Source organism: Pezoporus occidentalis, unplaced genomic scaffold (assembly GCF_034315485.1).
Source record: "Pezoporus occidentalis ecotype Australia unplaced genomic scaffold, CSIRO_AGI_Poc_V1 ctg76, whole genome shotgun sequence".
Lineage (NCBI taxonomy): Eukaryota > Metazoa > Chordata > Aves > Psittaciformes > Psittacidae > Pezoporus > Pezoporus occidentalis.
The window spans coordinates 1,421,140-1,447,639 of record NW_026916115.1 but is presented as its reverse complement, the minus strand read 5'-3'; the positions used below and the strand labels follow the sequence as shown (position 1 = coordinate 1,447,639).

At 51.0% G+C, this 26,500-nt stretch overlaps 1 protein-coding gene across 1 annotated transcript in view; it reads left to right on the top strand.

The window, feature by feature from the left end:
* CACNA1E (calcium voltage-gated channel subunit alpha1 E) overlaps positions 1-26,500 on the top strand; it is a 141,469-nt gene that overhangs the window by 14,097 nt on the left and 100,872 nt on the right. Inside the window, exon 2 of the mRNA XM_062602329.1 lies at positions 12,948-13,398. Coding sequence (XP_062458313.1) covers positions 12,980-13,398 — 419 coding nt within the window. The 5' untranslated portion in view covers positions 12,948-12,979. The remainder of the gene's footprint in view (positions 1-12,947; positions 13,399-26,500) is intronic.

The following is a 26,500-nucleotide window of genomic DNA, read 5'->3' as shown; positions in this document are numbered from 1 at the left end:
CTGTGGAGATGCTGAGCTGGCCTGGTGTGCATCTTAAGAAATACAAGGAACAGCGTAAGAAATCAGATGTACATCATTCTTTCCCTGCTATATCTTCTGAGGCTCTGGCTACTGGTACCACAGAGCTTGGAGACTGCAGCTGGGCTGTTATTCCTGGGTTTACCTGCCATTCTCTCTTCCGTGAATTAATCTCATCCTTATTTTGAGCTCATTTTCAGTGTGCTTAAGGTCCCACAAAGCAGCTATCTGGCAGGAAGGTTGCTTTGGTATAAATTATTCTGAGTAATATGCTTCAGAGGGATGAAACGGCAAGGATGAAATAATGCCACAAATAAAGAGGTAAAGGAGGCAATCGCAGTATTAACAGCTCAATGCCAGCAATTGTAGCAAACTGATAAAAGAAGGGAAAGCAGAGCTGGATGAGCTCTCGCTGAAAGAAGAAACATTTCGAGGAGGAGAGGGAGCCCGATGATGTGGTGGTGGCTTTGGGCCAAAGGGAGGTGCTGAATTGCTGGCGTTAACAAAGCGAGGCAGACAGTGTGGGTGCTAAGCACCACTGTTGCTGGGGTCTGGGGAAGGAATTTGCACCAGGAGTAGGGGACAAAGTTGCACTGCTGGAGGGAGAGGAGGCCACTGATGGTGGCTTCGGTCCAGCTGCATGTATCTGAAAGAGCAATGCCTAAAAATGCCATGCCCTGTGCCTGTCCTCTTGCCCAGATGGTTTCCAGAAGCCCTAACCTTTCACTTGGCACCCTAGTGAAACGGCTGGGCTTGTTTGTGCCCAGGCTGGCTTGCCCATGGTGCCCAGCTGGGTCTGGGAGCATGGCTGCCTTTAGGAGCTGGAAGGAAGCACCCAGGCTTTCCCAAGGGATTTGGTGGTGTTCCCTGAGGAAGAGAGGGGCCCCTAGGACCAGGCATGTGTAAATTTGGTGGGAGGTGAAGACTGGATGCTTGCTGAATCCTTGGTATTAGTCCTGGTTGTGAAAAAGCAGGATTGCTGAAATGGTCTTTTTAGCTCCCCATAAACATTTGTTTGTTTTCCTTCCATCTCCCATACTGTAAGTGACTGATGAGAAACGGCTCAGGGGATGAACTCTGTGTGTGTTGGTCAGCTTAGAGTGGCTGAGCGTGGCAGGGACAGGTGAGGATGAGGAAGCACAGGGGCTGGTCCAGCTTTTTACTGCTGAGCAGCCATGTATAGGACATGCTCTCCTACCCAGAAGGAAGCAGGTTGGGGGATCCACAAGGCCTGATTTCTGTATCTTTTATGTTGACAAGAAAGAAACATGTTTTTATGGTCTGTTTATCCTGACCTGGCTCAAGCCAGGGTAAGGTAAAATGCAAATCTGCTTGGGTCTTCACAATGTGCAAGGTAAACAGGGTTATAGAAGCCATGAGTGAAGGAGCAAAAAGAAAACTTGCCTTTCCTCCTCTGAGATTGAATCACGAGGGTCTTGCTCCATTTATCCAGTGATATGGGCTGTGCCTTGCCCTTGTGCTTGTGGCTGAAGCTGGTGAGGACCTTGCAGCAGAGGATGCTTGGCAGAATTTCTTCCCCAAGTCTTCAGCACAGCAGGACATACTTATTCTCTATTCCCTTCCCTTCTTCACCGTGCAGTTTGTGCAAGAGGCTGTCTTTTTTCTTTCTTTCTTTCTTTTTTTTTTCCCCCCACAAACAATAATACCTTTTCAGTGAGTCTTCGCACGTAATGAGAACAAAGTCAAAGAAGAATAAACTCCACCATCGCTCACCTTTAAAGCATCCCTTTGTTTTAACCTCTCAGGGGTGCTGTGACTCCTTGTGCCAGGAATCTGATGTTTGCATGATCGTATAATTGCCTTTGCGGGTCTATTAAGTAATGACACACATTGTGGTTTGTGAGTCACCTTAGCAAAGGCACCGTTGGAAATGAGAACTTCTCCCTGGCTTTGCCAGGTTAAACAAGAATTTTGTTATTTTTGTTAAGTTTTCTGACTGGAGAGAAGAAGGGCAGTCTGAAGGAGCTGCTGCTGGGTCCAGTGTGGGGTGAAATGCAAGGAGAAAGCCCAGAAGGCTATCCTGGGAGATGAGCCTGGAATGTTGCAGTTTGAGGCATGTGTGTGTGCTTCCTGCTCCATTCCAGCAGGCAGTACCTGGCTAAGCCAGACATTTTTGGAGAAGCTATAAGCTGTAGCATGAAGCCAGAATCAGGGTGTGTGCTGGCAATGCCTGGAAGGCATTGGGTGCCATTCAGACCCACAACCCAGCAGCCCAGACCAAGCAGCTCCCAGGATCAGTGTCCATCTTGGGATCACATGTGTTCAGCCCGCCTCAGTACTGAGGAACAAACTTTTCCTGGGGTAGTGCTCAGGAGGCCTGGATGTTTCATGTCTCCCTGTTTTTCCTTCTGTATTTATATTTAATCCTCTTTGCATCCACGGTTTCAAGCTGACCTGGGTTTCTGATTTCCTGCATCAAAAGCAGTACCTTGTTCTCAGCCTCTTCCTGTGTGCTGCCTCATTTCAGGTGCTCTGGAGCAAGGAGCAAGGACTGGTTGCCAGCAGTGTTTCCCAGAGACCGGTCTATTTATTTTTAAAAGCATTTTCTTTCTCTGTTGCACAGCAACTCCAACACACCCTGGCTGGTGCTGGGAGCTCTTGCTCCTCTCTATACATTGGCAATTCTTGCAGCTGCTGAGAGTGATGGGGAAAGATGGCAAACCCTGATGTCACTTGGGATCAGTTGTCCTCTTTGAAACAAGCTAGCTGAGGCTGAGTTACAGGGCTGAGCAGCACAGCTTTCCACAGCTTTGGGTGCTGGAGCAGCTGGGTGCCATGTGCAGAGCCAGATCTGCTGCTGCGTGCTAATTAAAGCATAAATTCAGGCTGTCCTTGGGGATGGTGTTGCTTTGTCTGTGACTACCTGTGTGTGCTGCTCTTGGCTCACCAGCTATCCAGAGAATGGTGGGCTGGGATGTGGAGGCACTGCTCTCCCCATGTCTGTGGCTGAGTGAGGGCACAGTTCCATACATGTACTTTATGTTGGTGCTGTCTCTCTGTTCTGCACTGCAGGAACGATAGGCAACCCAGGGGGAACACTGTGCCTTCTGGAGGAAAACCTCCTTGTGGTGGGAGCCGGAGAGAGGAGGGCAGCTTCGAAGCGTGACTGCTTGCACAGTTGTGCTGGAGCAGAGTTATATTCCTGGAGGGTGGCCCAGTGATTGCAGCTGGAAATTATCTTAGGAAGTCCTGTCTCTGCCCTTCTTTGGAAAGCAAACTCTTAAGGGCACGCTCTTTGGCTATGTGTATGTTGTATAGCTTCAAGCACTACTTGCTTCTAGACACTGCTGTTGTGCAGATCACAGCTTGCTTTCCTGTCCCCAGTTATTTCTATTGCCAGATTTGGTCCTGGCTGTTTGCAGAGCAGCAGTGCTGTGCTAGGTGAGCCAATGCCCAGCAGTTGCCCACCAAGGTGGTACCTCTCTCCTTGGCCCTGCTGGGTGGAAGGGAAGGAAACGCTGTGCAAGGGAGGGAGATGCTGAGCTGTGTTGGGCATTGTCCCACATTCCCCATCTCTGCCCACAGCCAATGGCACACATGTCCTCAGATCTGCCTGTGTTCATTTCCTCTGCCCTCCGGGGAGCTGGGATGCCAGTGTGGGTAAGTGCTGGTGAAGGTCTGATATCAAGGGTGACATGTTAAAGGCATGAAGGGTGTGAGATAAGGGGTACCTTGCCTTGAGATCCAGAAACATCTGCCTGTTTGGTACTGAGGGGCACAGGAAGAGGTGAAGATATGAGACCATCTCAAAGGTGATGCTGGAAGAAATCTGGGGGTTGGGTGGTTTGTCAGGATGGGCATTCCCAGTCACTTGGACACCTTGCTGCCCATGCCTGGAGCCACCCTATCAGTGAAATGTCAGGCCAGCCAGAGCCCTGTCTCTCACTGCTACCCCAGCAGCATTTTGCCTGTCCCTGACCTTGCCCTGAAAGCATCCTTGGGGTTGAGCTTGCTGCCTGCAGCCAGCACCTGGGCCAGGTCCTGCTCCTCTGGCAGTCTCTGGCTCTCCTGCCTCTCTGCTGGAGATGGAGGGCTGATTTCTTTGATGTACATTTATATAAATAATAGTGGGGTTGTTTAACATTTGCTCTTAAAGGAGAGATGGGATTATTTCATGTTTTGGTATTCTTAAAGCTGGTTCCCCTGGGAGTGGGGCTCTGCAGGAGGGCTCCTGTACCTCGGGCTGTGCTATCCTATTGCTTGCACAGGGGGAGCCCTCGCACCCTCCTTGGGCTTGCTGGCCTTTGAGATGCCTCCTAATTGGGATGGGATTTGAGCAGCAGCCTGGCCCATCCAGGCTCTGTGTGGCTTTTCCTGGAGAGCAGAAGCAGTTCTCAGGCCTGGGAAGCTTGCTCACCGCTGGAGCATCATCTCAGTGTGAAATCCCTGGTGTGGCAGAACAAAAGCTGTTTCCCAGACAAAAGGTTGAGTGATGTCTAGAGCTGAGGCATCTCCCTGGCCTCAAACAGCCCTTGGGTATTATTTGGAGCTGTGCTCTTTTCTCCATTTGATCTTTGCAGTAGTTCCAGGGGTCTTCGTTGTAGTGTCTTGACACAGTGAAGGCCCAAAAAATTGTTCATTGCATGTGAATGGGAGATGAGAAATGAGTGTTTTCTGAGAAATGAGCCAAGTGGCATTTCTTTGATTGCGCTATGAGTGCCCCAGACAGACTGGAAGGCCATGTGCAATGCTGCCTTCCCCCCACTCTTCTTTACTGGGATGTCTGACCTGACCCTTCCACCTGCACTTGTTGCTGAGGTAGGAATAGGTCTGTGCAAGGAGCCTTTGTCTGTAAATGTCTCTTTTATTTTCTTTCTTACCTTGCTTAAGTGTCCTGGGTTCGGCAGTAGCAGTCATTTTTCTCCTCCTTGGTAGCTGGTGCAGTGCAGTGTTTTGACTTTCAGCTTGGGAACAGAGCTGATAGTGATGTTTAGGTTTGGCCAAGGACTTTGTGAGCCTCATGCTCTGCCAGGGAGGAGGGGAAGCCGGGAGGAAGCAGAGACAGGACACCTGACCCAAACTGACCAAAGAAGTATTCCATACCACAGCACGTCATGCCCAGGATGTAACTGGGAGTTAGCTGAAGGGCTGGGAGACTGCAGGGTTGGAGGAGGTATCGGTCAGAGCTTGGTCGGGCTGGGGGGGGCGAGTTATCGGTCGGCTGGTGGTGAGATGATGTATTCTCTTCCCTTGTTATTTCCTTTATCATTATTATCATTGGTGGTAGCGTGATTTGTGTTATACCTTAGTTACTAAACTGTTCTTATCTCAACCCGTGGGAGTTGCATTCTTTTCGATTCTCCTCTCCGTCCCTCCGAGAGCAGGGGGAGGGCAAGAAAAGGGGGGGAAGTGAGCGAACGAATTACCTGACTGGGTTTAAACCACGACAGTTCTTTTTGGCGCCCAACGTGGGGCACGAAGGGTTGAGATAACGACAGATTTGACTGGATTAATAGTCACTTGTCACAATGCTGATTTATTGGCTCTCAGAGTTCTTTCGCTTGATCTCACAGCTTCAGAATGTTGTAACTTACGTAGAGCCGGTATTTGCTGTGTTAGTGTTTATCAAGTATGGGGCCTGGGCTAAGGTTCTTGTCTCACTGTGCTTTATGGCAATGGCTTGTAATACGGGCGGGCTCCAGCAGCAGGGCGGGACGGACGTGGCCGTGGACTTGTACCTGGCCGTCCGGCTGCTCTGCACCGGCCTGGCCCTCGCCCTACTCTCCATCTTCGTGAGGCTGCGGGGAGCCGAGGGGGAGCGGCCCCGGGAGCCGGCGGCAGCCGAAGCGGCCCGGGAGAGCGGCCCCGGGGACCAAGCGGCGGCGGGAGCGGGGCCGGAGGCCGCGAGGGGACGGCTGCCGGTGGAGGAGGTCGGGGCGGTCGAGGAGCGGAAGGCGGCTGCCGAGCAGCGGGAAAAGGCGGCGGAGGAGCCGAGCCCCGCGGAAGAGCCGAGCCCCGCGGCGGAGCCGAGGCTTGCGGCCGAGCCCAGCCCCGCGACGGCCGATGGCATTTCCCGGAAGCCGCCCGCCGAACCCCAGGAGGATGCAGGAGACCACGCAGCATTTCCCAGCGAGGAAGAGCTGGACTCAGGAAAAGAGAAGCTGGCGGTGGGAGAGCCGGCAAGCACAGCAGCTACACCAGCCCCAGTGACAAGCACAGCAGCTACACCAGCCCCAGTGACAAGCACAGCAGCTGCACCAGCCCCAGTGACAAGCACAGCAGCTGCACCAGCCCCAGTGACAAGTATAGCAGCATCGTTTGAGAGTTCTGAAGGTTTTGAATGGCCTTTGGGTATCCTTGGGACCTGCCTGCTGATTGTGATGGGGATCAGCATGTTGGCACTCACACAGACTGTGTTCTACCCACCACCATTTTGTCTGATCTCAAAAGTTAAGCAGAGTCAGGTTTGGGTCTTGTCTGGGGTTAGACGAGGATATAGGGGGACCAAGAGGTTTTCCCCAAGGCTGGACAGTCATGAGTGGCAGGGTGTGTGGGACAGTATGGGCAAGTATCTAGTCCACTGGGCCCCTCCAGTGCTTTGGAAGCATCGGAGATGGAAGGCAGCTGTATGGAGTCCCCAGCAACAAGCTGCAGAAACTGCTGAAGGGGACAGTGAATTATTTTGAGCCTGGTGGGCCCAATGCACTTCAGGCCATCAGAGCAGAGATGCAACACAGAGATGGACTCATGATCGAGGGGTGGACTTAGCAATGGACACTATTGCCCAGGTTATTCACGAGTGTGAACACTGCACACAGTCTCTCCTGCTCTGGAAGACTGTTACAAGAGATGGAGCCTGACATCATGGACCAGATGGACTCAGCAGCTTTATAGGGACTGGTCCATGCACTGAGATAAGAGTGATGGTATACTGAAAATGTGGGATCTGAGCATGACGTGAATGGTATGGAATAAGGGGTGGATAATGTCCTGGGTTCGGCAGTAGCAGTCATTTTTCTCCTCCTTGGTAGCTGGTGCAGTGCAGTGTTTTGACTTTCAGCTTGGGAACAGAGCTGATAGTGATGTTTAGGTTTGGCCAAGGACTTTGTGAGCCTCATGCTCTGCCAGGGAGGAGGGGAAGCCGGGAGGAAGCAGAGACAGGACACCTGACCCAAACTGACCAAAGAAGTATTCCATACCACAGCACGTCATGCCCAGGATGTAACTGGGAGTTAGCCGGAAGGGCTGGGAGACTGCAGGGTTGGAGGAGGTATCGGTCAGAGCTTGGTCGGGCTGGGGGGGCGAGTTATCGGTCGGCTGGTGGTGAGATGATGTATTCTCTTCCCTTGTTATTTCCTTTATCATTATTATCATTGGTGGTAGCAGTAGTGATTTGTGTTATACCTTAGTTACTAAACTGTTCTTATCTCAACCCGTGGGAGTTGCATTCTTTTCGATTCTCCTCTCCGTCCCTCCGAGAGCAGGGGGAGGGCAAGAAAAGGGGGGGAAGTGAGCGAACGAATTACCTGACTGGGTTTAAACCACGACACTTAAGTCTCTCCATTGCTGGTGTCATACAAAGCTCCCAAGCACAGGATGCAGCTCTGGCTCTTGCTGGCTACTAAGCAAGTACTGGGGCTGCTGGGAGCAGCTCTTCCCAGCAAAGCCACAGCAAACCTGCCGGTGACAGGGACAATGGGAGAGGGTTTAATCCAACAAACTTTCCCCCAGTAATAAATGACTCGACTTAAAATAGCTCACCCTCACCAGCTGGCTCCTGCAGCCACGCTGCTGCACAAACCAAGCTGCTACATTTGCTGCAAGTTGAAGGAGCTGGAGAACTAGGGGGATCCGGAGCTGGTTTGAGTGGTGCTCACTCACCACAGCATCCATGCTGCTGTGAGGGGAAGTGCACGTGGTGGGAGAGGAAAAGGCCACGAGGATGAATCAGGCACTTTTGCAGCCCATCTGTCTCTGTTTGGAGGGGCCCCACGCTGAATTTTTTCCTGGCACTCTGAGGTTTTGTGCTCTGCTTAGCTGCACTGCATGAGCTCTCCTTCTACCCTGGAGCAGGGACTAATAATTAGCAGCTTGGGGTAAGCACAGCTCAGAAGAGAAAAGCAGATAGCATTTGATTGTCCTGAAAATCAAGTGGACTCTCTGGCCTGGGACAGGCAAATTAGTGAGCCAGAGGGAAGGAGTGGCAAGGGACAGATTAGAAGCATCCTTATGCGCCAGGATGGATTGGGGCTGAGATATCTGAGCATTGAGTTCCCAGGGACATCATCCAAGCTTAGGGAAGAAATGTCCCCTATGGGCTGGTGAAACATAGAAATGCTGCCTGACTCAGGTTGTCCCCAGGATGCTTGAGGGCAGCATCCTAGATGCTCTCCTATATATACACATCTTCCTGAGGGTTTGCTCTTGTCCCTGATGTGCTCTCTCCTTGCTCATTCAGGAGAGAGGAGGGACACCTGCTCACAAGGGGAAGTAGCAGCATCAGAGCAGCTTCTTACTCGATGCTGCTGTTGAAATCATCCCGCAAATCCCCAGGGAAGGCTGCTGGGCTGATGGACCGTGGTCAGAGGACTGGCAGCTTTGCTGCTTGTTGCATTCACCACAGCCAGTGTTTGTCCATCCTGGGCTGAGGCCTTGTGTCCTCTCCAGGAAGGGGTTTCTGCCTCCCTGCTCAGCTGGGGCTTGTGGCAGTGCTGGAGCTCAGCACTGGTGCTGGACCATTGTGCTTCCTGGGGAAGAGCAGTCCCCACAAGCCAGCACAGCATTAAGCCTTTCTGCTTTATCTCTGGGGGTTTGGTGAGGGTTATTCAGATAATGGAAGAAAAGAGCTCACCCTGAGTCTTAAGTGCTCAGTGTAGTTATTATGGTAATACATAGTTACTTGGCTAAAGACTTGATTGCTGCCATTGTAACAAAACACATACACTGAGAAGACCCCTAAAAGGAATTTCCTCTTTGCAGGTCAGCCATGCTGCTGGGAGCCTGCTTCTCACTGCAGCTCTTTATTAGTTAAGCAGCTACTAGAAGTTAAAAATGAAGTATGGTGTGGGAGTCCAGGGTCTCCTGCCTGCAGAAGCTGTGTGCCTCGGTTGTGGTATGTGGTTTGGGTTGAGATAATGGGGTTGAGTCACTTGTCAGTGTGTGGTTGTCTCTCGAGGATGCTGCAGAGGACCTGTGTGTGTCTCCTCTTCCATCACTTGTCCTCTCGTGCAGATGTCTTGAAAATGCTGTTCTCAGTGGTTTGTGGGCTGGGATGCTGCTCTGGGTTGTGTCCCTTTTCAGCCCATGTTGCCAAGGGGCAAGAGACGCTCGCTGCACTGTTTGGCTGTGATTAAGACCAGTGTGGGAGGGGATGGATGGATGCTGGGTGCAATCCCTCTAATGAGATCCCCATTAGACAGAGTGAGCTCTGGCTGTGCATTGGCACAGCTGGGTGTTCTGTGTCCTTAGATGTGCCCTGGGTTCTGCTGGAAGCTGTGTGCTGCTCCCAGCCACCATGCAGGTGAAAGCACAAGTGCCAATGCTTTAACAGCTAAATATCCACTCTCTAATTCAGTTTGGCTGCTCATGGTGCCCTGTGGCCATGGTTTTATCTGGATGACTTCTCTGCTGCAGGAGCAAACAGTAAATTTCCTGACTGTTACTACTTTTGGACTGAAATTTGGGAGGTAAGAGCCTCTAGAAACTTCATTTTCTGGTTTTGAAAGGCTATGTGTCACAACAGCAGTTGTTTCTCAGCTCTCCTGTATCAAAGAGTAGCATTGCTCTGCAGTAACATCCTCTGCTCCTGCAGAAGTTGGGTGAGTAGAGGGGCAGTGGGGACTGCCCAGAGCCCTGTGTGGGTCTATGCCATGTTCTTACCACATCCTGCTCATGCAACCAGGGATATGGATAGTGAGCGTCAGCCAGAGTCACCTGTGGGAAACCTCATAGGGGGTGTGTGGGGTGTTGGGCAGGTGGATATACTGTTTTCTCTTTGCTTTTTTTAATTATTGTCATGAAAGAGCTGCAAAGACATTTTCTCTCTGGCTGTTAACAGGGAGCTGTGTGGCAGCCTGGGTTCATTCCCATGCAAAGGCTGATCTGCAGCTGGAGGGGTTCAGAGGCAATGGTATGCACCCTAGTTGTATGTTACTAAGCAAACCTGGGGTGGAGATAGGTCTGCTGGCTGGCTCTGTGGTCCCAGCTCTGGTCATGACCCATTCCCAAGCTGTGGGTTTCCACCGATGGGATCAGAAAATAACTCCGTATTTTTAAAACCAGCCATGTGTTGGCTTGCTGTAGGTTTTTGCCCTTTGCAGGAGGCAGGGCTGGCAATTAAACAGCAAAACCAGACAAATGTGGTGTTTTTACCAGTAATTCAGATTATATGTAAAAATGCAGCAGGTTTGTTTTCAGTGCGAGGGGGAGACCAAAGGCTAGAAGATGGGCAGACACCCTGATGTCAGATGCTTTGTACGTGGCGCCTTGCATCCTGTGAGTGCTCTAGTTAGCACATAGCCTCATCAGCTTTCCTTAACAAAATGTTCTGGCATCCTCCCGTCTCTGCTTGTCACTTCTCTGGAGGGAACGTGGCTTGTTCTGTTGGCAGTGTAAGCCTTGTTTGCTTAGGTGGAAGCAGAGCTAATGATTTCTATTTATTTCCTCAAACTTTCTTGGTGTTTCATTTAAGGGGTCTGCTTGAGCTTTTTCATTTGCCTCCAAGCCTGGCAACCACCGGTGTCCCTGGAGCAGGTCCGGTGGGAGATACGTTGGTAGGCATCAGAAGAGCCAGTGTCCGCATGTATGCTGAAGCTGCTCTTGGGATGTGTCCTTATTTGCCCTGAGATAATTGTCCTTGGGGCTATGCTGTGGCCGAAACCCAGAGTGCTTGTGCTTGGTATACAAGAAAGGCTCCAGTTCTCCCCAAGGAAATGCTCAGGGAAGAAACAGGGCTGCAGAATGGCTGTTAAAAAAAAACCCAAACCAAACCAACAAAACAAACCCAAACCAACAACCACCACCACCAAAAAAGCCCAACCAACCAACCAAACCCACCACCCACAAAAAAAAACACACCAAAATGCAAAATCAAAAAATGCCCAAACCCCCAAAGGAAAACTGGTGTGGCTGAATGAGGAGTTAAACGTTAGCAGGGGAGCATTGAAAATGAGGAAAGCAACATGAAAAGAAAAGGCAGAAGTTGGAAAAATTATACATTATAAAGAACTGATTGAAAAAGTAATTAATGCTCTAAAAACCAAACCTCACATGGGTAAGCAAAGTAGTGAAGAATCTGTTCATAGCTTTCAGTGGGAGCAGCCAAACTCTTGTCAATGTGCTAATTAACTTGCCAAGGCTCTTACTGGCAGTTGCCTTTTTGTTTCTGGAGACCTTGCTAAGGGGTGAGTATCCCTTGGGTTGGTCAGGTTTAAATTCAGGGGCAACTTTAAGCACTTCATATTTGTCATGCAACACCACAGACTCGAAGGATGTGGGACGCTTCCATGGCTGGGCTGTGCCCCTCTTCCTCTGTGGCATGGGGATGTCAGGCTTATTTTGGCTCACATGGGGGCCATGCTCTGTTTTATCCCCCCAGTTACTCTTCATTTTTATTTTTTTCCTATATGTAATTTACTTTTTACTCCTGGTGTGGTGATTTCCTAGCCTTTCTCCTGACTGCCATTCTCATCTCCCTGCTTGCTCTGGAGGAGGAGTTCAGGTGTCTCCAAACACCCTGTGGTTAGGATGAGGGATCCGCTCAATTTGTTGCATTATTATGTACCTCGTGGGAGGGTTAAACTCTCTTTTCCCTTGCTGAGTTGTTTCCTCCTGTGTCAGGGTTGTGGTTAGGAAGGCCATGACAGCCCTGGTGTGAAGCACCTGCTGCCTTGCTCTTTTCCATCATCCCCTCTTTCACCTCCATTGTGGGTAAGCACTGGGGGAGGAATTTGAAGAACTGATGGAGTGAAGCGCTTCCCATAGCAGTAACATGCTGAATGGCACCTCTCTAACGTGAGAATAAAGCATTTCACCATGACAAGGCTTTGGGTGTATTCTCAGATACAAGCATCTCATGTCTGTAGGGCACTGTCTATTTTGCTTAGCCAAGGAGCGTTGCTCTAAGCGGTGCTGCTGGCAGCGTTCCTGTGCCTTTTGCTCCCATGTGCAGCTCTTGAGTCAAAGCCGCACTGATTTTTTCATACCCAGCCTCCTAAGCTGCTGCCTGCCCATCATCCCACCTGCGTGGGGTTGGACAAGGGAGCTGGACCCTCCAGCCACGGATGCTCCAAAGCTGTGCCCCCCCGGCAGGCAGCTTGCAAGGGCACTGCACCCTCTGCTGGCACGCGTGGCCCTTGTACGGCCCCTGAGAGCCGGCAGCGCTGGACTCCTGGTGGATGCACGGCTGCCTGCTGGGCTGGGTGGGGAGAGCCCCGCTCTGTGTTACGGGTTGTGTTTCCAGCACGGCTGTGCCATGCCAGTCCCTTTAATCCCTCCCAAGCCTTCACAAAAGCAAAAAAACAAAACAAAACAAAACAAAACAAAAAAACCCAGCAGAGAAGAAACCCAAGCAACCAAAACCAGCACAAGGGTGGCTTGACCCAGGTCTGCTGAGTCTCCTCTTTTCCCATCTGTGGGACGGCATGGGAGCTCATCACATTCTGGTCTGGCTGCAGGGAGCTGTGCTGCTCTGGGGTCCGCAGGGAGGACAGGCTGCAGTGTCAGAGAGCTGCAGGTTCAAGAGGTGAAGAGCACCCAGATTGGGAAGGAGGAGGAAAGCAGTAAGTCAGGAGGCGCTGGGTCATGCCCTAGCCTTGGGGATGCAGTATTGTGCACCCTTGTGCCTGGTTTGAGAGCCCAGCAAACCCAGGATAAATGGGACTTCCAGCTGATGTGGGAGGAAGGGAGGGAATTGGGGGGCAAATGGAGCAAAGCCCTGAGCTTCCCTTCTCTATCTTGTGCCCCTCCAGAGTGATGAGCTACAACAGCAACAGCACCAAAGATGCTGGGATTCGGCACATGCTCCGTCAGCGCCCCAGCGCCGGGCAGGGGGGGTGAGCTGGACACTGCCTCCCCCCGCTACATCCTGGCCCTGCCCGAGGAGGAGACGTGGCGCAAGCACCGGCTCGGCCTGATGCAAACCACCCAGTCCTGCAACCTGCTGGAGCCCGAGAGCCTGGCCGAGGCCCTGGTCTCACGTGCCGCCAGCTTCGATGCCCTCTATGACCCCCGGTCCCGGGATACTGATGCCAGCACAGAGACTGGCAGCCCCTTCGACCTGGGGCTTGGGCAGTATGTCCCTGTGAGCCCGGATGTTATCAAGCGCCGGCGGGGTGGGTTGATTGAGCAGAGGGACATTATCAAGGCGCATGAGGCGCACAAGATGCAGAGCACGCCGCAGGCACGGAGGAAGGAGTGGGAGTAAGTACTGGAGAGCCCCCAGCCCAGGTGGGCAGCCAGGGGGAGTGGGAGCATTGCCTATCCTCCATGGGGCTGGTGGACATGGTTGGGGGGGGGGGGGTGTCATGCCAGCATCACCCCTGTGGAGCAGCCAACTCAGCAGTTTGCCTTTGTGCTGTGAGAAAAGCCAGCTCCAAGGCATCTAATGTGAATGCTCCGTCCCTGGAAGTGTTCAGACCACTGCTCAAGTGTTTGAGCACCCTGGTCTAGTGGAAGGTGCCCTTGCCTGTGGGAAGGGGCTTGAAAGAAGATGATTTTTAAGGTCCCTTCCAACCTAAACCATTCCGTGATTCTCCAAAGCCCTGGATTATTCTCCCCTGTCCGACATTCATCGTGCAACTAAGACTGCAGCCATGTGTTTCAATCCTGAATTTAAATTACATGGTTCCCCCCCTTGTGTCTATTCAGCAGAACTGCCTGAGCTAAGCTGCTGCAGCTCATCCTGCTCCAGTATCACTGGTCTGCAGCTCCCTGCCTCGGACACTTTATGGGAATATTCATTGTATTATAAAACACCTGAAGGAGGTGGGAGCCCCTGTATTAAATTAGATGTGGCATGTTGCTTTGGTGAGATCCAGGTCAGTGTTCCCCTTGTTTGAAGCTGGTAGGATTTTTTTGGGATGCCTTGTGTGATAAAACTGCTCGTAACACTGAGGCTGCTCCTGCCTTTTTTTGGAGGGCAGCCCATCAGTGAAGTTGGCTTTCCCTGGCCCTTTCAGCTTGGTGCTCATCCCTTTGTGCCCAGGGAACCTCCTGGCTGGTGACTCGGGGAGCCTTGCACAGGGGAAATAAATTGACATATGGGCTCAGCAAGTGCTCTGTGCCTTGTTATCTTTCCTGACCCACCAGGGATGCCAGATGAATAAATCATGGCCGGGCAGGAAGCAGAGGGATGGCCTCGTTAATTGTTGCTGGCGGAGAGAGCTCCTAGAACGGCTGCTTGCTAATTAACTGGTTGGATGACTACAGCTCTATTTTGTGGCAGGGAGATGAAGCCAGAGCCCTTCCTGCTCATACTGTGTAGGATGTGCCCCTTTTGCCACCCTCATCTGCTCCAGCTAGCAGTAATTCAAACACAAAGCCTAATATTTCTGTCTTTAACGCAGTGGGAATATGCAGATGGCCATGCTGGCTGCTGCCATCCCAACCTGTTTCCCCAGGCTGGTAGGGTCCAATCTTTGCATTTCTCAGTTTCTTAATGCCTGGTTTGGGCATTTCAGCCCACTCTACAATAGTTCTGTGGATTTGCGTAGGAAGTCATGTCTAAGGCAGGTATACCTGAAATTGGGATGGGCTGCACCCCTTTACCTGCCCGGGCTCATCGCTGTTGGGGTCTAGGCATGGGGCTCTCTTCTTGCAGACACCCAAGCCCACAGCCTTGTTGCCATGCTGCAGGAGGTGGAGATGGTGGCAGTTTGCAGGAGGCTCCCAGTGCTGGGGAAAAGCTGGGTTCTAGTACACACGGCAGCCCTTGGGCTTTGCAGACCTTGTGTCTCTGAGGACCAAAGAGCCCTACTGCCTGTTGCTGCCAGGTCCCTTTCTGGGGAGCTGACAGTATTGGCACAGCAGGCTGAGCCCCAGAGGGCTGTATCTCTCTGTCCCAGAGTTAGGTGCCCTGGTACCCCTTTAGCTTGCAAAACTCACGTGCTAAGGCTCCTGCTTTAACAGCAGGCTCATCAAACAGTGACATTTCTCCCAGAACTGTGCAAAGTCCAGGCCAGCGTGCAGAGCCAATAACCCTGGTTCCATGAATGCTCCCAGGGACTAGTTGGATAACATGTAGGGGAGAAAAAAAGCAAATTTATTTCCATATCTATAATTTTATTAGTAATAATTAAATTTCCCTGTGATTTAATTTTCAGAAGGGCCCATATTGTATGCTGTCAATCACCTTAGCGGCTTTTGCCCTTGAGGTCTGGCTCTATCCTTTTTGGTGAGCAGTGACAGTAGTATTTTTTCATGCCCCAGTGTGGCAGTGGGCATTAAATGGAATATGGGGAACCTGTAAAATGGGTTTCCTGCTTGGCTTTGAGCCATGGTAGCAGACCTTGAGGGATGGCCTGGGGGGCCAGGGCAGCCCCACAATAACTGATGCCTTTTTTTGTTGTTGTTTTCTTTTTTCTCCTGTTATTTTTTTTGGTTTGGTTTTTTTTTTTCCCTTGTTGCCAAAACTTGATGAGTTACACCATGGTACTCCTGGGGAGTTATTGGTTAAACATGGTGCTCTGAGCGGTGTTTATCTTGCAGGACCGAACTGCTGCGTAAGAGACCTCTGTTCCCCTGAAGTAGTTTTGTCCTTGCAGATGCAGATTCCTGGTGTGCAGCCAGAGTTACGTGTGCAGCTGCACTTTTGCTGGGTTGCAGTGAGGGAAGAGAAGTGAATGCTTTTTCTTGCTCACCGGTATTAGCGTTAGCAGGTCTGATCCTTACTGAACCTCCATCTCTGCTGCCTTTTACCAGTGAAAAAAGAGCACAAGTAAAATGTGCTTTATCCTTACTACAATGGAACAAAAAGAGGAGAGGGGAAAATGCTTCTTTCCCTGTTCTTTATTTTAGGGGAAACTGAGGCAGGGAGCAGAAGTGCATGTGGGACAGTGGCTCTGTGGGAGGCTTGACTTTATGGTGAAGGGTGTGTGTACCAGCACAACTTGTTCTTGACTAAGGGACTTAAGCCCAAGGCAGACACTAAAACCTGTTTTCCAGAGTGCTGGCCTGATGTTCTTCCCTCCCACTGTTCACACATTGGGGTCAGTGGTGGAGGTATATGGAAGTATCTGCTGCACTTCAAGGTCTGGTGTGCTGCGGCAGCGTGGAGTGGTCATGGTTGAATCACTGGTGTCTTTGCCACATACACGTGGCAGCATCATTTGGACTACATCAGGCTGAGAGAGAGCTCAAAAGAAAAGCTCCTTGTCAAAATAAGCAAACAGGGAACCTCCTGTGGCTTCTGTGGGCTGAGCAGCTGATTCCTTAGCTGATGGTAGGGACAGGCATAACCACCCAGGGAACATCCCAGAAAAGTCTCAAGCTGAGTTTGCAGCAGACAGGACCCAAACTTGCCTTGCATGGCTTAAAACCATGTGTGCATGGATATTTGTTGAGTTTAGCTTGTGCAATCCGGGGAATGACAGCTGTGCGCTCATTTTGGAGTATCTACAGCAAGGATGCATGGAAAATCTGGATTCCCAAATGTTGGACAGGGATTGAGGGAGCAGAGAATACCAGACAGAAAGTAGCTGGGTCTTGGTGCTTTGTGGAGGTGGGATGCTGTAATTCAGTGTTGGAGTACCTGGGTGATGGGTGGCAGGTTTCAGTGTCCTGCGGGAAGCAATGCGCTCTGCCCACAGTACAGGACAGTGCTCCTACAGGTCATTAACAGTGACCTCCTGTCTTGTAGTGTATTAGAGTTAATGGTTTTAATGCTATGATTTTGCCAGGACTCCGTTGTGCAGTGTGATCTGCAGTGAGGTCCCTTTAGCCCATTTGGGAGCCTGGGGTCCATGGAGTGTCAGGACAGGAGAGCTTTCTGCTGCTTGTTCATATCTGTACCCGCAACACAGACCATGGGGAGCCTTTTGGGCTGGAGCATAACATCACTGCAGCTCTGCCTTGGTGCGGCTTTATTAGAAGAAGTAAGAGAACAGAAGAAACTGAAAATGCATAGGGTGTTGCTAGCAGATCTTTGGCTTTTCCTAACTTGGCAGTCTGTCTGGTTATGTGCACATTCTGCATCCCAGATTACAAATGAAGCTTTTTTTTTTTTTTTTTTTAATAATTTGTATTTTCCTTGGTGCTGACTGAGACAAAGGCCCCCCTTGGTGTGTGCTGTGCTGCCAGCTCCATCACTGCTTCCCAGCATATTCCCCCAGTGCATCTGGGTTTGATTGGCTGCGGAGATGGAGAGGGCAGGAACACACATAGAGTGGTGCTACCTCTTTTGCCCCTCATGCTGGTGAGGCTGCCTGGGAAATTCCCCCAGGCTGAGGCTGCTTTGACAGCAGCAGCCCTGGTTGGACCAGTGGTCATCATGTTAGCCCTCCTCAGGTCTGCAGGAAAGGGACAAGCCCCAGGCTGGCTCCGAGTTGCTGTCACTGGTGTCAGTAGCTCTGCTACTGTTTTGGGAGAGGTGTTCGGTTAGTGGGTATTGCTGCCATGCTGTAAGCAGAAGCCTTGCTCCCTACCCTGTGCAGCAGCTCCTCTCCACCCAAGTGGACTCCATGGGGGCCTGCTCCATTCTGTCCTGCCACAGTGTGGGACTGGAGGAGGGCGCTGGTTCTTGGCTGCAGTGTTGATGCTGAGAGGGACCTGTGAAACAGCAGCCCTTTTTCCTCTGGGGCTGCTGCTGGGGAAGGGAGAAGGTGCCCTGGCATCCTGTCCTGGTCTCAGCTCTGGCACTACTATCCAGTGCTTGTTACCCTTCCTCATGCCTTTGTCCCTGACTGTCCTGGGAGGTCAGTGACTTTCTTCCTCCAGCCCCTCTGCAGTATTGGTCACTGTCAGAGGCAGCTTATCCACATCTTTCTCTGCCTTGGGCTTCCATCCAGACATCTGCTGCCATGTGGCTGGGAGCTGAGCAGGAAGGTCAGGGCAGCTGGCAGGAGCTGCAGTGGCCCTGCAAAGCCACTGAGATGTCTGTGACAAGTGAAGCCACGGATCCCGTACCTGGGAGCATCCTTCAGGGAGATATAACCATGTCTGCTATGCAAGTCCTCTGCAAACCAGGGTGAAACAATTAACCTCTCTGAGAGCCTAATGAATGTGTGTCAGTTAAGATGATTTTCCCTGCTTATGTTTTACCCTACAAGAATAGCAAGGCAGGTGGTAGAAAGGGCCTTGGATTTACTAAACCTGGAGCATTGAAATACGGCATTTATTATGGTAGCTTGGCCTTGAGCATCTCTCCCAGAGAGATCTGCTCTGGATTGGCCTCCCTGTACTCTCTCCTCTTCCTTACACTGCAAACCAAGGTTTGGATGCTTGGGGAAGAGATTGTTTTCTGACCCAGGGTGAACTTGAGTTCCACTGAATATCCTGGCAACAGCATGAAAATAGCAGCATCTTTCCCTGAACTTCCTTGAAGCCTGGGTTTCTGGCACACCCTGGGTGAATTCTCTTTCTGAATTAATGCAGGTGACTTTGCAAAGCCTCCCAATTGCTGCTGGGAGGTTGAGCCGTTATGGTCAGTCCCAGCCTTCCCACACAGCTGAGGCCACTCTTTTGGGGAACTGCGCTTGTTCAGAGCTGGTTGCTGAATATACAGGACAAGGTGGTTCCGAGCAGATGCCTCTGCTTGGGAACTGCTGCCCCGTATTTTGTCACTGAATCCTGGCATACCTTTTTCCTGCTTTCCTCATTGGAGTCTCAGCTGTGGGTGTCAGGAAGCTTTGTTAGCACATCTTGGCTGTGTCAAAGCCTTGCACTGTGCTGGGGCTGGTTGTGCTTCCCAGAAACCAGCCTTCAGAGAGAGTTTGACCTGGGGGCTGGCCATAAGCTTGGAAGCCCAGAATTGCTGGGAGGTGATGGGGTTGGAAAGAGCCTCAAGCAGAGTCACCGAAAGCAGCTGCCCAGGACCGTGTCCAGATGGGTTTGGTTATCTCCAAGAATGGAAATGCCACCACCTCTCTGGGCAGCCTGTCCCAAATACTCTGTTCCTCTCACAGTCAAAAACTTTATTCCCATGTATATCTTAGGGTTTCTTTTATTGCAGTTTGTGCTCATTGCCTCTGGCCCAGTCACTGGATGCCACAGAGAAGTCTGGCTCTGCCTTCCCACTGTCAGGTATTCATACACACTGATAGGATCTGCTCAGCCAGGCCAAGCAGCTGCTGTTCTCCCAGCATCTTTGTAGGGCAGTTGCTCTACTCCTTTAGTCACCTTCGCTGGCGTTGTTCCAGTGAGTGTATGTCTCTCTGCAGGGCTTTGTCTGCCAAGCTGCTTTCCAGCCAGCATGTACTGGGTTGTTCTTCCTCAAGTGCAGGACTTGGCCTTTCCCACGAAGCTGAGCTTCATACTGTTCTGCCTGTTTCTCCAGGTTGCTGAAGTCCCTCTGGATGGCAGCACAACCCTCTGCTATACCAGTCCTGGTTTTCTCTTCTCACACTGTGAGGGTGATTCAGTGCAGCATGCACACAGTGAAACTTCTTGTATTCAGTACTCATTTGCACCCTTGTCCCTTCTCTCCCAGGGAATAATCCAACCTATTCCCCTCTCCCAGGCAGCCCCCAGCTGTCCCTATGTAATTCTGGTGGGGAGGCTGTCTGCTGGCCAGGAGATGTTTGTGGGAGAGGTGCTTTCCAGCCTCTCGAGTGTGTGCGGTTCATGTACTTTCTATTAATTGTTTCTAAGGTGTAGTACACCCACTCCCTTGTATTATATATACTTAAGAGATGTCAGGGTGAGAAGATAATTCAGGATGAAAGGGACCTCAGGAGGTATTTAGTCCAATCATACTATAACTTACTTTTCATTTAACTCAATGTTTAACATCTTAAAACATAGATGATGCCTCATTGCGCAAGCCCAAAATGGCATTTTCTTCATTTCAGACCATATAGTCTTCAAACTTGGGAAAGGTTTTTGAATGTTTGGTGAAAACTTAGCTGTGAGGATTAGTGCACAACCTGTCCCCAGAGAGACTTGCTTCCTGCAGACTTACTTGTACCTTGGAAATGGCACTTCCACCTAACTGTGCAAATGAACGCAGCAACAGGGAAATTTCTTCTGTGTGTGTGGGACCTGATCTCAGTTCAGCTGCTCTGAAGAGTTACAGGCTTTTCTGCACTTGCCAGTTGGTCCCTCCTAGTTCAAAAGGTGTTTGCTGTGTTTGTGCATGACAAACGTTAATCCCTGGCTTGGGCTGCTTGCACTACTTGAGAGCTGAAAAAAATTTTGTGTGAAAAGTTGAGATTGTCCCCAAAGCTGTACAAAAGCAGCTTTCAGTGTGGCTTTTGATTTCCTAAGGTGGCCTTTGAAACATCAAGAGATCTTTCTTTGAAAAGCATGGAGGAAAGATGTATTTCTTGTCTCCGCTTACCTTTTGAATGCTCAGTGGGGAAGTTCCACTCTGATCCTTTGGTGCAGGGTTACAGGTGCATGGGTCACCCATATATGTTGCTCTTTCATTGCTTGGCTGGTTTTGGGCTGTGTCTATGTACACCAGCAAGGCTCTCACGCTTTAACCAGGGAAAATGTGCTCATGCTTATCTCCAGCTGTGGGGGACCATGGTGTTGAAGGAGATCAATATGACATCGTCCTTCCCAAAACACACCTGAAATCGCCAGTGTTTTGCCTCATCCATCATGGATGATGCTAATCAGTTGTGTGAGGGTTGTTTGTGGGAAGCAGCTTTCCTGCAAGTTTGGGGCACATCACTGTGGTGGATGATGCTGTAATGAAGCATGTGTTGTCTTTGTGAGCTCTGATAATAAACCACGAGTCCTTTATTTTTGTCATCAGAGGAGCTTCACAGGGGTAATTTTTTCCCCACTGCAGCTTATGAGACAGCAAACCAGCAGGTAACGTGCTGAAACTGTCTTCTCTGTGTGTTTGCTCAAGTGGAAATAAGCCAAAAAATTCTTCAATGAACTTTTTCCCATTGAGGAATCGCACAAGACATGTTCAGCTGAGCTTTCCCAGGGATGGGCGAGGGTGTTTGCCTTCACAGAGGATGTTGAGCTGATGACTGCCTGTTGCCGCAGCAAGGAAGGTGGTTTTTTCACACCTCCCAGCACTGAGTAGCTTTCAGAGAGAGGTTTTGCTCTTTGGCCTTTTCTCTTTCACAGGTTTGGAAGATGCAAGCAGCATCTCCTTCCTGGCTGTGTGCCAGGGATGGGGCTTCTCTGGCTGTCTTGAGCATCAGCTGCTCAGTGCCAGTTCAGAACTGCAGGAAAAAATTTACAACAGCTCCATCTTCTCCTGGCTCTTGTCCTGACAATTTAATTTTATTGAAGCTACCCTGTTTGCTAGCAGGCTGCTTCTGAGAAAGCTGAGCCTGTGAATTTGGCTTCATTAGATTGCGGATGGAGTTGGTGGGTTTCTAGTCCAGCTTTCTTTTTATTGCAGGGAGTATTTGCAGCCCAAAGGCAAGAGGCTCTTTCGTCATCCTGCTCACTGGTACCATAGTTGTGTTTGTCTGACTTGAGTCTTGAAGGGCAGGCAGAGGATCAGAGAAAGAACAGGATAGTTGTTGGGCATGGACCTACCTTTTGCGGAGGTAAAGAAAATATCTAAAGGAGAAAAATCACCCGCAGGCTTTGGCAGGAGCTAATATTGGTGCTCCAGAGAGGTCATGAGGATGCTGGTGGAGAAAAGTGAGGGATTTGTTTTGCTTTGGGTAGTGCAGAGTTTGAAAAAATGCTTTTAAAAATCCCTCTCCAACCCTTTGGTGGGCCAAAATAAAGCTTTGTCCTGTTGACTGTCTATGGCTGGCCATGAGGATGTCTTTTCTAAGCTCAGTCTCCTTGTTCCTGCACATGTGTAAGGCTTGGCAGCTTGGTGTTTGGCTGTGGCAGGATCTGCCCCTCCGAGCCCTGCGCTCACAGGGCTTTTGTGGCAAGAAGAGGAATAGTCACCCTGGCCCTGTGCTTCTGCCTCCCTCCCACTTCTTTGGTCTCCTCTTATCCTTGCTGCCCAGCCACAATCTTTTCGGCAGGGTCATTCTCAGATATCCCTACTTTTCCCCTATGGATCCTCTTAGATCAGCCTCTCTGGAAGCGCAGTGCCCAGAGTTGGACCCATCTGAGATGGAAGAGCATGGAGAGGTGTTATCTCACCTGTTGCTAGCTCTTGGTTTGCGTGGGGCTGGGTTGCTCAATGGCTCAGCTGAGGGGAGATGTTGTGTCGAGGGATTTGGGAGTTGGAAGCAGAGATGGAAATCTGCTTTAATGTAATGGAAAAGCAGGGGCAGGCGGATGGCTGTTCTCTGAGAGGTGGGATTGCTGCATGCCTGCCTGGAGCAGCTGGGATGTGGCTGTGAATGCTAATTAGAGCCCGACTTGCAAGGCTAAATAAAGCAGCAGGGCACTCCAGGCAATTTATTAATGGGTGACTATTTCAGGCCTCTTCAGCTGAGCCACAAAGCCTCCCAGCCTAAGGCAGAGTGAGCTGGCCCAAGGAGCACTGCAATCATCACCCCACCAACATGGGATGATCTGATAGGAGATAGGAGGACAGGCAGCAGCAGGACAGGGGATGCTTCCCTTCTGCATAGCATTACTGCAAGCCAGCGGTGGGACAAAGTGATGCTGTCCCTTGACTGCAGTGGTTTAAGGATGATTGCTGACAGCCCTACTTCTGCCTAAGCTGTCAGCAAACCCTTTGTGCTTTTTTTTGTGTGACGTATGCAGCTGCAAAAGTGGCTGTTGGTTTTGGTTTGGACTTTTTGGAGAGTACAAACACCTGAGCAGCCTGTGGGGAGATGGGTAAGTTCTGTCACTGAGCTTTACAGTGGCAGAGTGAGACCAAGCACCAAAACCAGCTCCTGTGAGTTTTGCAGGGCTGGATGCACAACCCTTCTGTGTCCCCATAAATGCACAGAGCCAGAGGTTTCTTGTCTGTCTTTTAAACCTCTCCCAGGTCTTTCATCCTGTGATCATTTGGTTGTTGAATCCCTCTCTGATTCAAGATACATCATCCTTCTATTTTATCAGTAGCTCCAGTCCCACAGCGATGCAGTGTGGGGGAATATCCAACTTCAAGGCTCTGTGGTATATATGGGCACTTCTGGTGGCTTCAGGAGGAACATGAGGAATTTATCTTGCGGTGTTTGTGATCCCAGGGCACTGTGGGTGGTGGTGAGCCCTGGGTCTTGGGCCACCCAAGCAGGACCTGGTACCAGGCTGCGATGCCAGCATCTTGGCATGCCTGGCCCATGCCAAAGAGTGCTCAGGGAGAGCACAAGAAGCAGATTATATACGCACCTGATCCCTGTTCTGGCATCCCGCCTGACTTGTGGAGACACCTTTAATGTGTTTCTCCTTTGCTTGTGCAGATGGATGTCACAACAGATCAGCCACTGGAAAGCATCTGCATGAAAACAGTGAGGGGAGGAGGAAAAGGGATGGTGGCTCATGGGTTTTCCTCCAGGCTCTCTCTGCCTGAAGCTCCCTGAAGAAAAACATGGCTAATGCATGCAGTCAGCTCTGGCTTCTCACCCCTAAAGAAGCTGGGGACTGGTGGGCCCTGCCGGGGTGTGATGAGACGTTGCGGGTTTGGGAACCTTGAGTGGAATGTTCTGGGAACCACACTCGTGTGTGTGGCATTTTGCTTCAGGTTTGCGTTGCATTTTGCTTGGCAGCTGAGAGCTTGCAGGCATTTTAAAAAACGGGGCCAAAGATGCTCTGAGCTGAATTCTTTTAGGCAAACACTTGAAGAGAGGTTGGGAAAAGAGATCTTCTAGGGTGGGAATGCAAGGTGTGCTGTGTCTTATGTCTGGGGAAGGAGCTGTGGTGGGGAAGGCTGGGTGGGAGCTGCTATGGCACTGCTTCTGCACTGCTGTCACCTGTGTTCCTGCTTGTGAGAGCTTGCTGGAGGGGAGATATAGTGACCAAAATCCCCATTTCCAGAGGGTTATTCCTCCAGCCCAGGGAAGAGAGCTTTACAGGGTTGTTATCCCATTGATTTTAAAGATGCCAAGACTGGATGTTGGACTTACAGGTTTTGGTGATGAAAACAAGCAGTGTTTTTGCCATGTTTTATGGCAATATGTGGCAAATTACACTTTCAGCTTAAAGCAGTTTCAAATTTTAATGCCACCTCTGCTGTGTGACACCTGGTGTGGCTGCTTCAGCCAAAATGACCCAGGAGGAGTGTTGTGGAGCAATGCTAGTTGCTTAAATCTGGATGTATAGGTTATAGCTCAGTGTGGAGTTTGCTGGCTTTCACTAGTCTTCCAGCCATCTAATTTCTCGGTAATTAAATTATGGTGCTGACCCTGAGAAGTCAGCCCTTTGGGTCTGTGGTCAGAATGTGCCCGGGCAGTTTTGCAATGAGATTCAGCTCATCTCTGTTAGCGCTGGGGAAGGCATGTCCTGGTGAGGCAGGCACCTTGTGAGGAGCACCGTGAGTTGGGCAAGGTTGTTATCAAAAAGAATGAGCAGACAGCAGAGAGGAAACACTTGCCCTGGCTTCAGTGAGTTTCCTCTCTGCAAGGCAGTGCAGTCTCTACAGCACAGCCAAGGCTGTTGTGCCTGGCCTGGGGTTTTGTTGGCAATAGAGATGCCAACAGGGCTGTTGTGGCCCATGCCACAGCTGCTAACATTTGCACAGATGAACATCAGGCAGAGACTTGTGTGGTACCTCCCTCCAGAGATGCCACCCTGGAGCTGCTTGGACCTTCTTCATCTGCAATCCTGGGTGTCCATGGGTGAGCTGCACCAGCCTGGGGTTCTGCCTCCCTGTTGCAGAGGTGCTTGGCGCTTGGCAGAGCTTCCCTTTGCAAATGGGGAAAACATCTCTTCCTAATCAAGTAGGTAATGAATTTGTTCCTGGAAAAAAATCCCAAACTTCCATTCCTGCCTGGTTATAAACATGCTTCTGAGTCACAGCTACCCAGTCCCGATTTGAAATTTGGCCAGAGCACTGTAGATGATTCTCATTTGATCCTATTTCTTTTTTTTCCCTCTCAGCATAGCTAAAGCCTTGTTTAAAAAATAAAATCAAATCAGGATGCCAAAAGCAACTTTCCAAGATGAATGCAGCCTATCTGAGCTCCTGGAACTATCAGTCATGGAAGGAGAGCCTGTCTCCCCTCTCCATACCCTGCCTGGGCTCCATCAGGGATGATATCCCCGAGACAAGGAGCAGCCTCTGGCTTTCTGAACAACCTGGGGCTCGGCCGAGGATACATTTAATAACATTGGTGGTTCTTTGGGTGCATAGCTGGGAGATTTTGGGTTGCCTGGGCTGAGCCGGAGGCTGCTCCAGTGGCAGAAGCGCTGTGCGAAGGGATGCAGTAACTGCGGGACGGGAGGCGGCCTTTATACTTGCCTCAGAGCCCGCCGCGGGTAGGGCACGCAAAGGAGGGGTTCGTCTCCCCGCAATCGCAGGCGGAAAAGCGAAGCCGAACGCAGTGCCCGGGGCCGGGGCTTGCGGGGAAGGGCGGCGGCGGTCGGTAGATGGCGGTGCCGGAGCGGCCGCCGCCCGGGCGCGTCCCCGCGGCGGAGGTGCGGGGGGCTTGGGCTGTGTTGCGGTGATGCCCCGTCGCGCAGGGGTAAGCACATGGCTGGGAGCGGGGACAAAAAAAAGCCGGCAAGGAGGAGGCTCGAATGGCAATACCAGTGCGAGGAGGGCGGTTAGTTTGTCGCTGTAGAACCCAGTGCGTCCCAAGTGCCTTCCTGTGCTGACACCCACTGTTGCCCTGTCTTACTGGATTTCCTTCATTCACATAAAAAAAAACCAAACCCAAAACCAAACAACCCCGCATAGCTGGCTCTGAATCTCTGTGCCATGTTGAATCATGTGGGCATCAGCCACGCTTCTCCCTGATTCACCGATCCCAGTGTGCTGGGGTGAGGGTCAAGACGAGAACAGCAATAAACATCCTGGGAAACTGAGCCTGCATCTCTTGGCATAGCTGGGGACTTTTTTTCTTTTTTTCATCTTTAAATCTTCTCTGAAGGAGCTGCTCTCATAAATACCCCATCCTTTAGCACTGTCTGAACAAGAGAGAGGCTCCCTGTGGGGTCATCTTGGGTTCTGCTCTGCAGCAGCAAATATAGAATAGAGCTGGGAGTGATCCCTGGGGTACAAGGGATAGCCCGCTGCCCCAGCAGAGGTATCAAGGTAAGGTGTGCATCCCTGCTTTGAGACGGTAGGAGGAACACTGCCTTCCTTCCCCTTGGTCCCTTGCAGGAGTGGTGGGGCAGGTGTGGTGTCTCTGAGACAGGCAGAGGATGCAGAGTGAATGCTGGGTCTGGCCTTCCCTATCAGTCGTTGACCTCTGAGTACCAGCCAGAGCCTGAGCATTTAATCTGGGTGGAGGCTTGTTGGCAGGCTCAGAAGGATGGGGTGAGAGGCTTGGGGGGACAGAGGAGCCAAGGAAGGAACTCTGCAGGGCTGAGGATC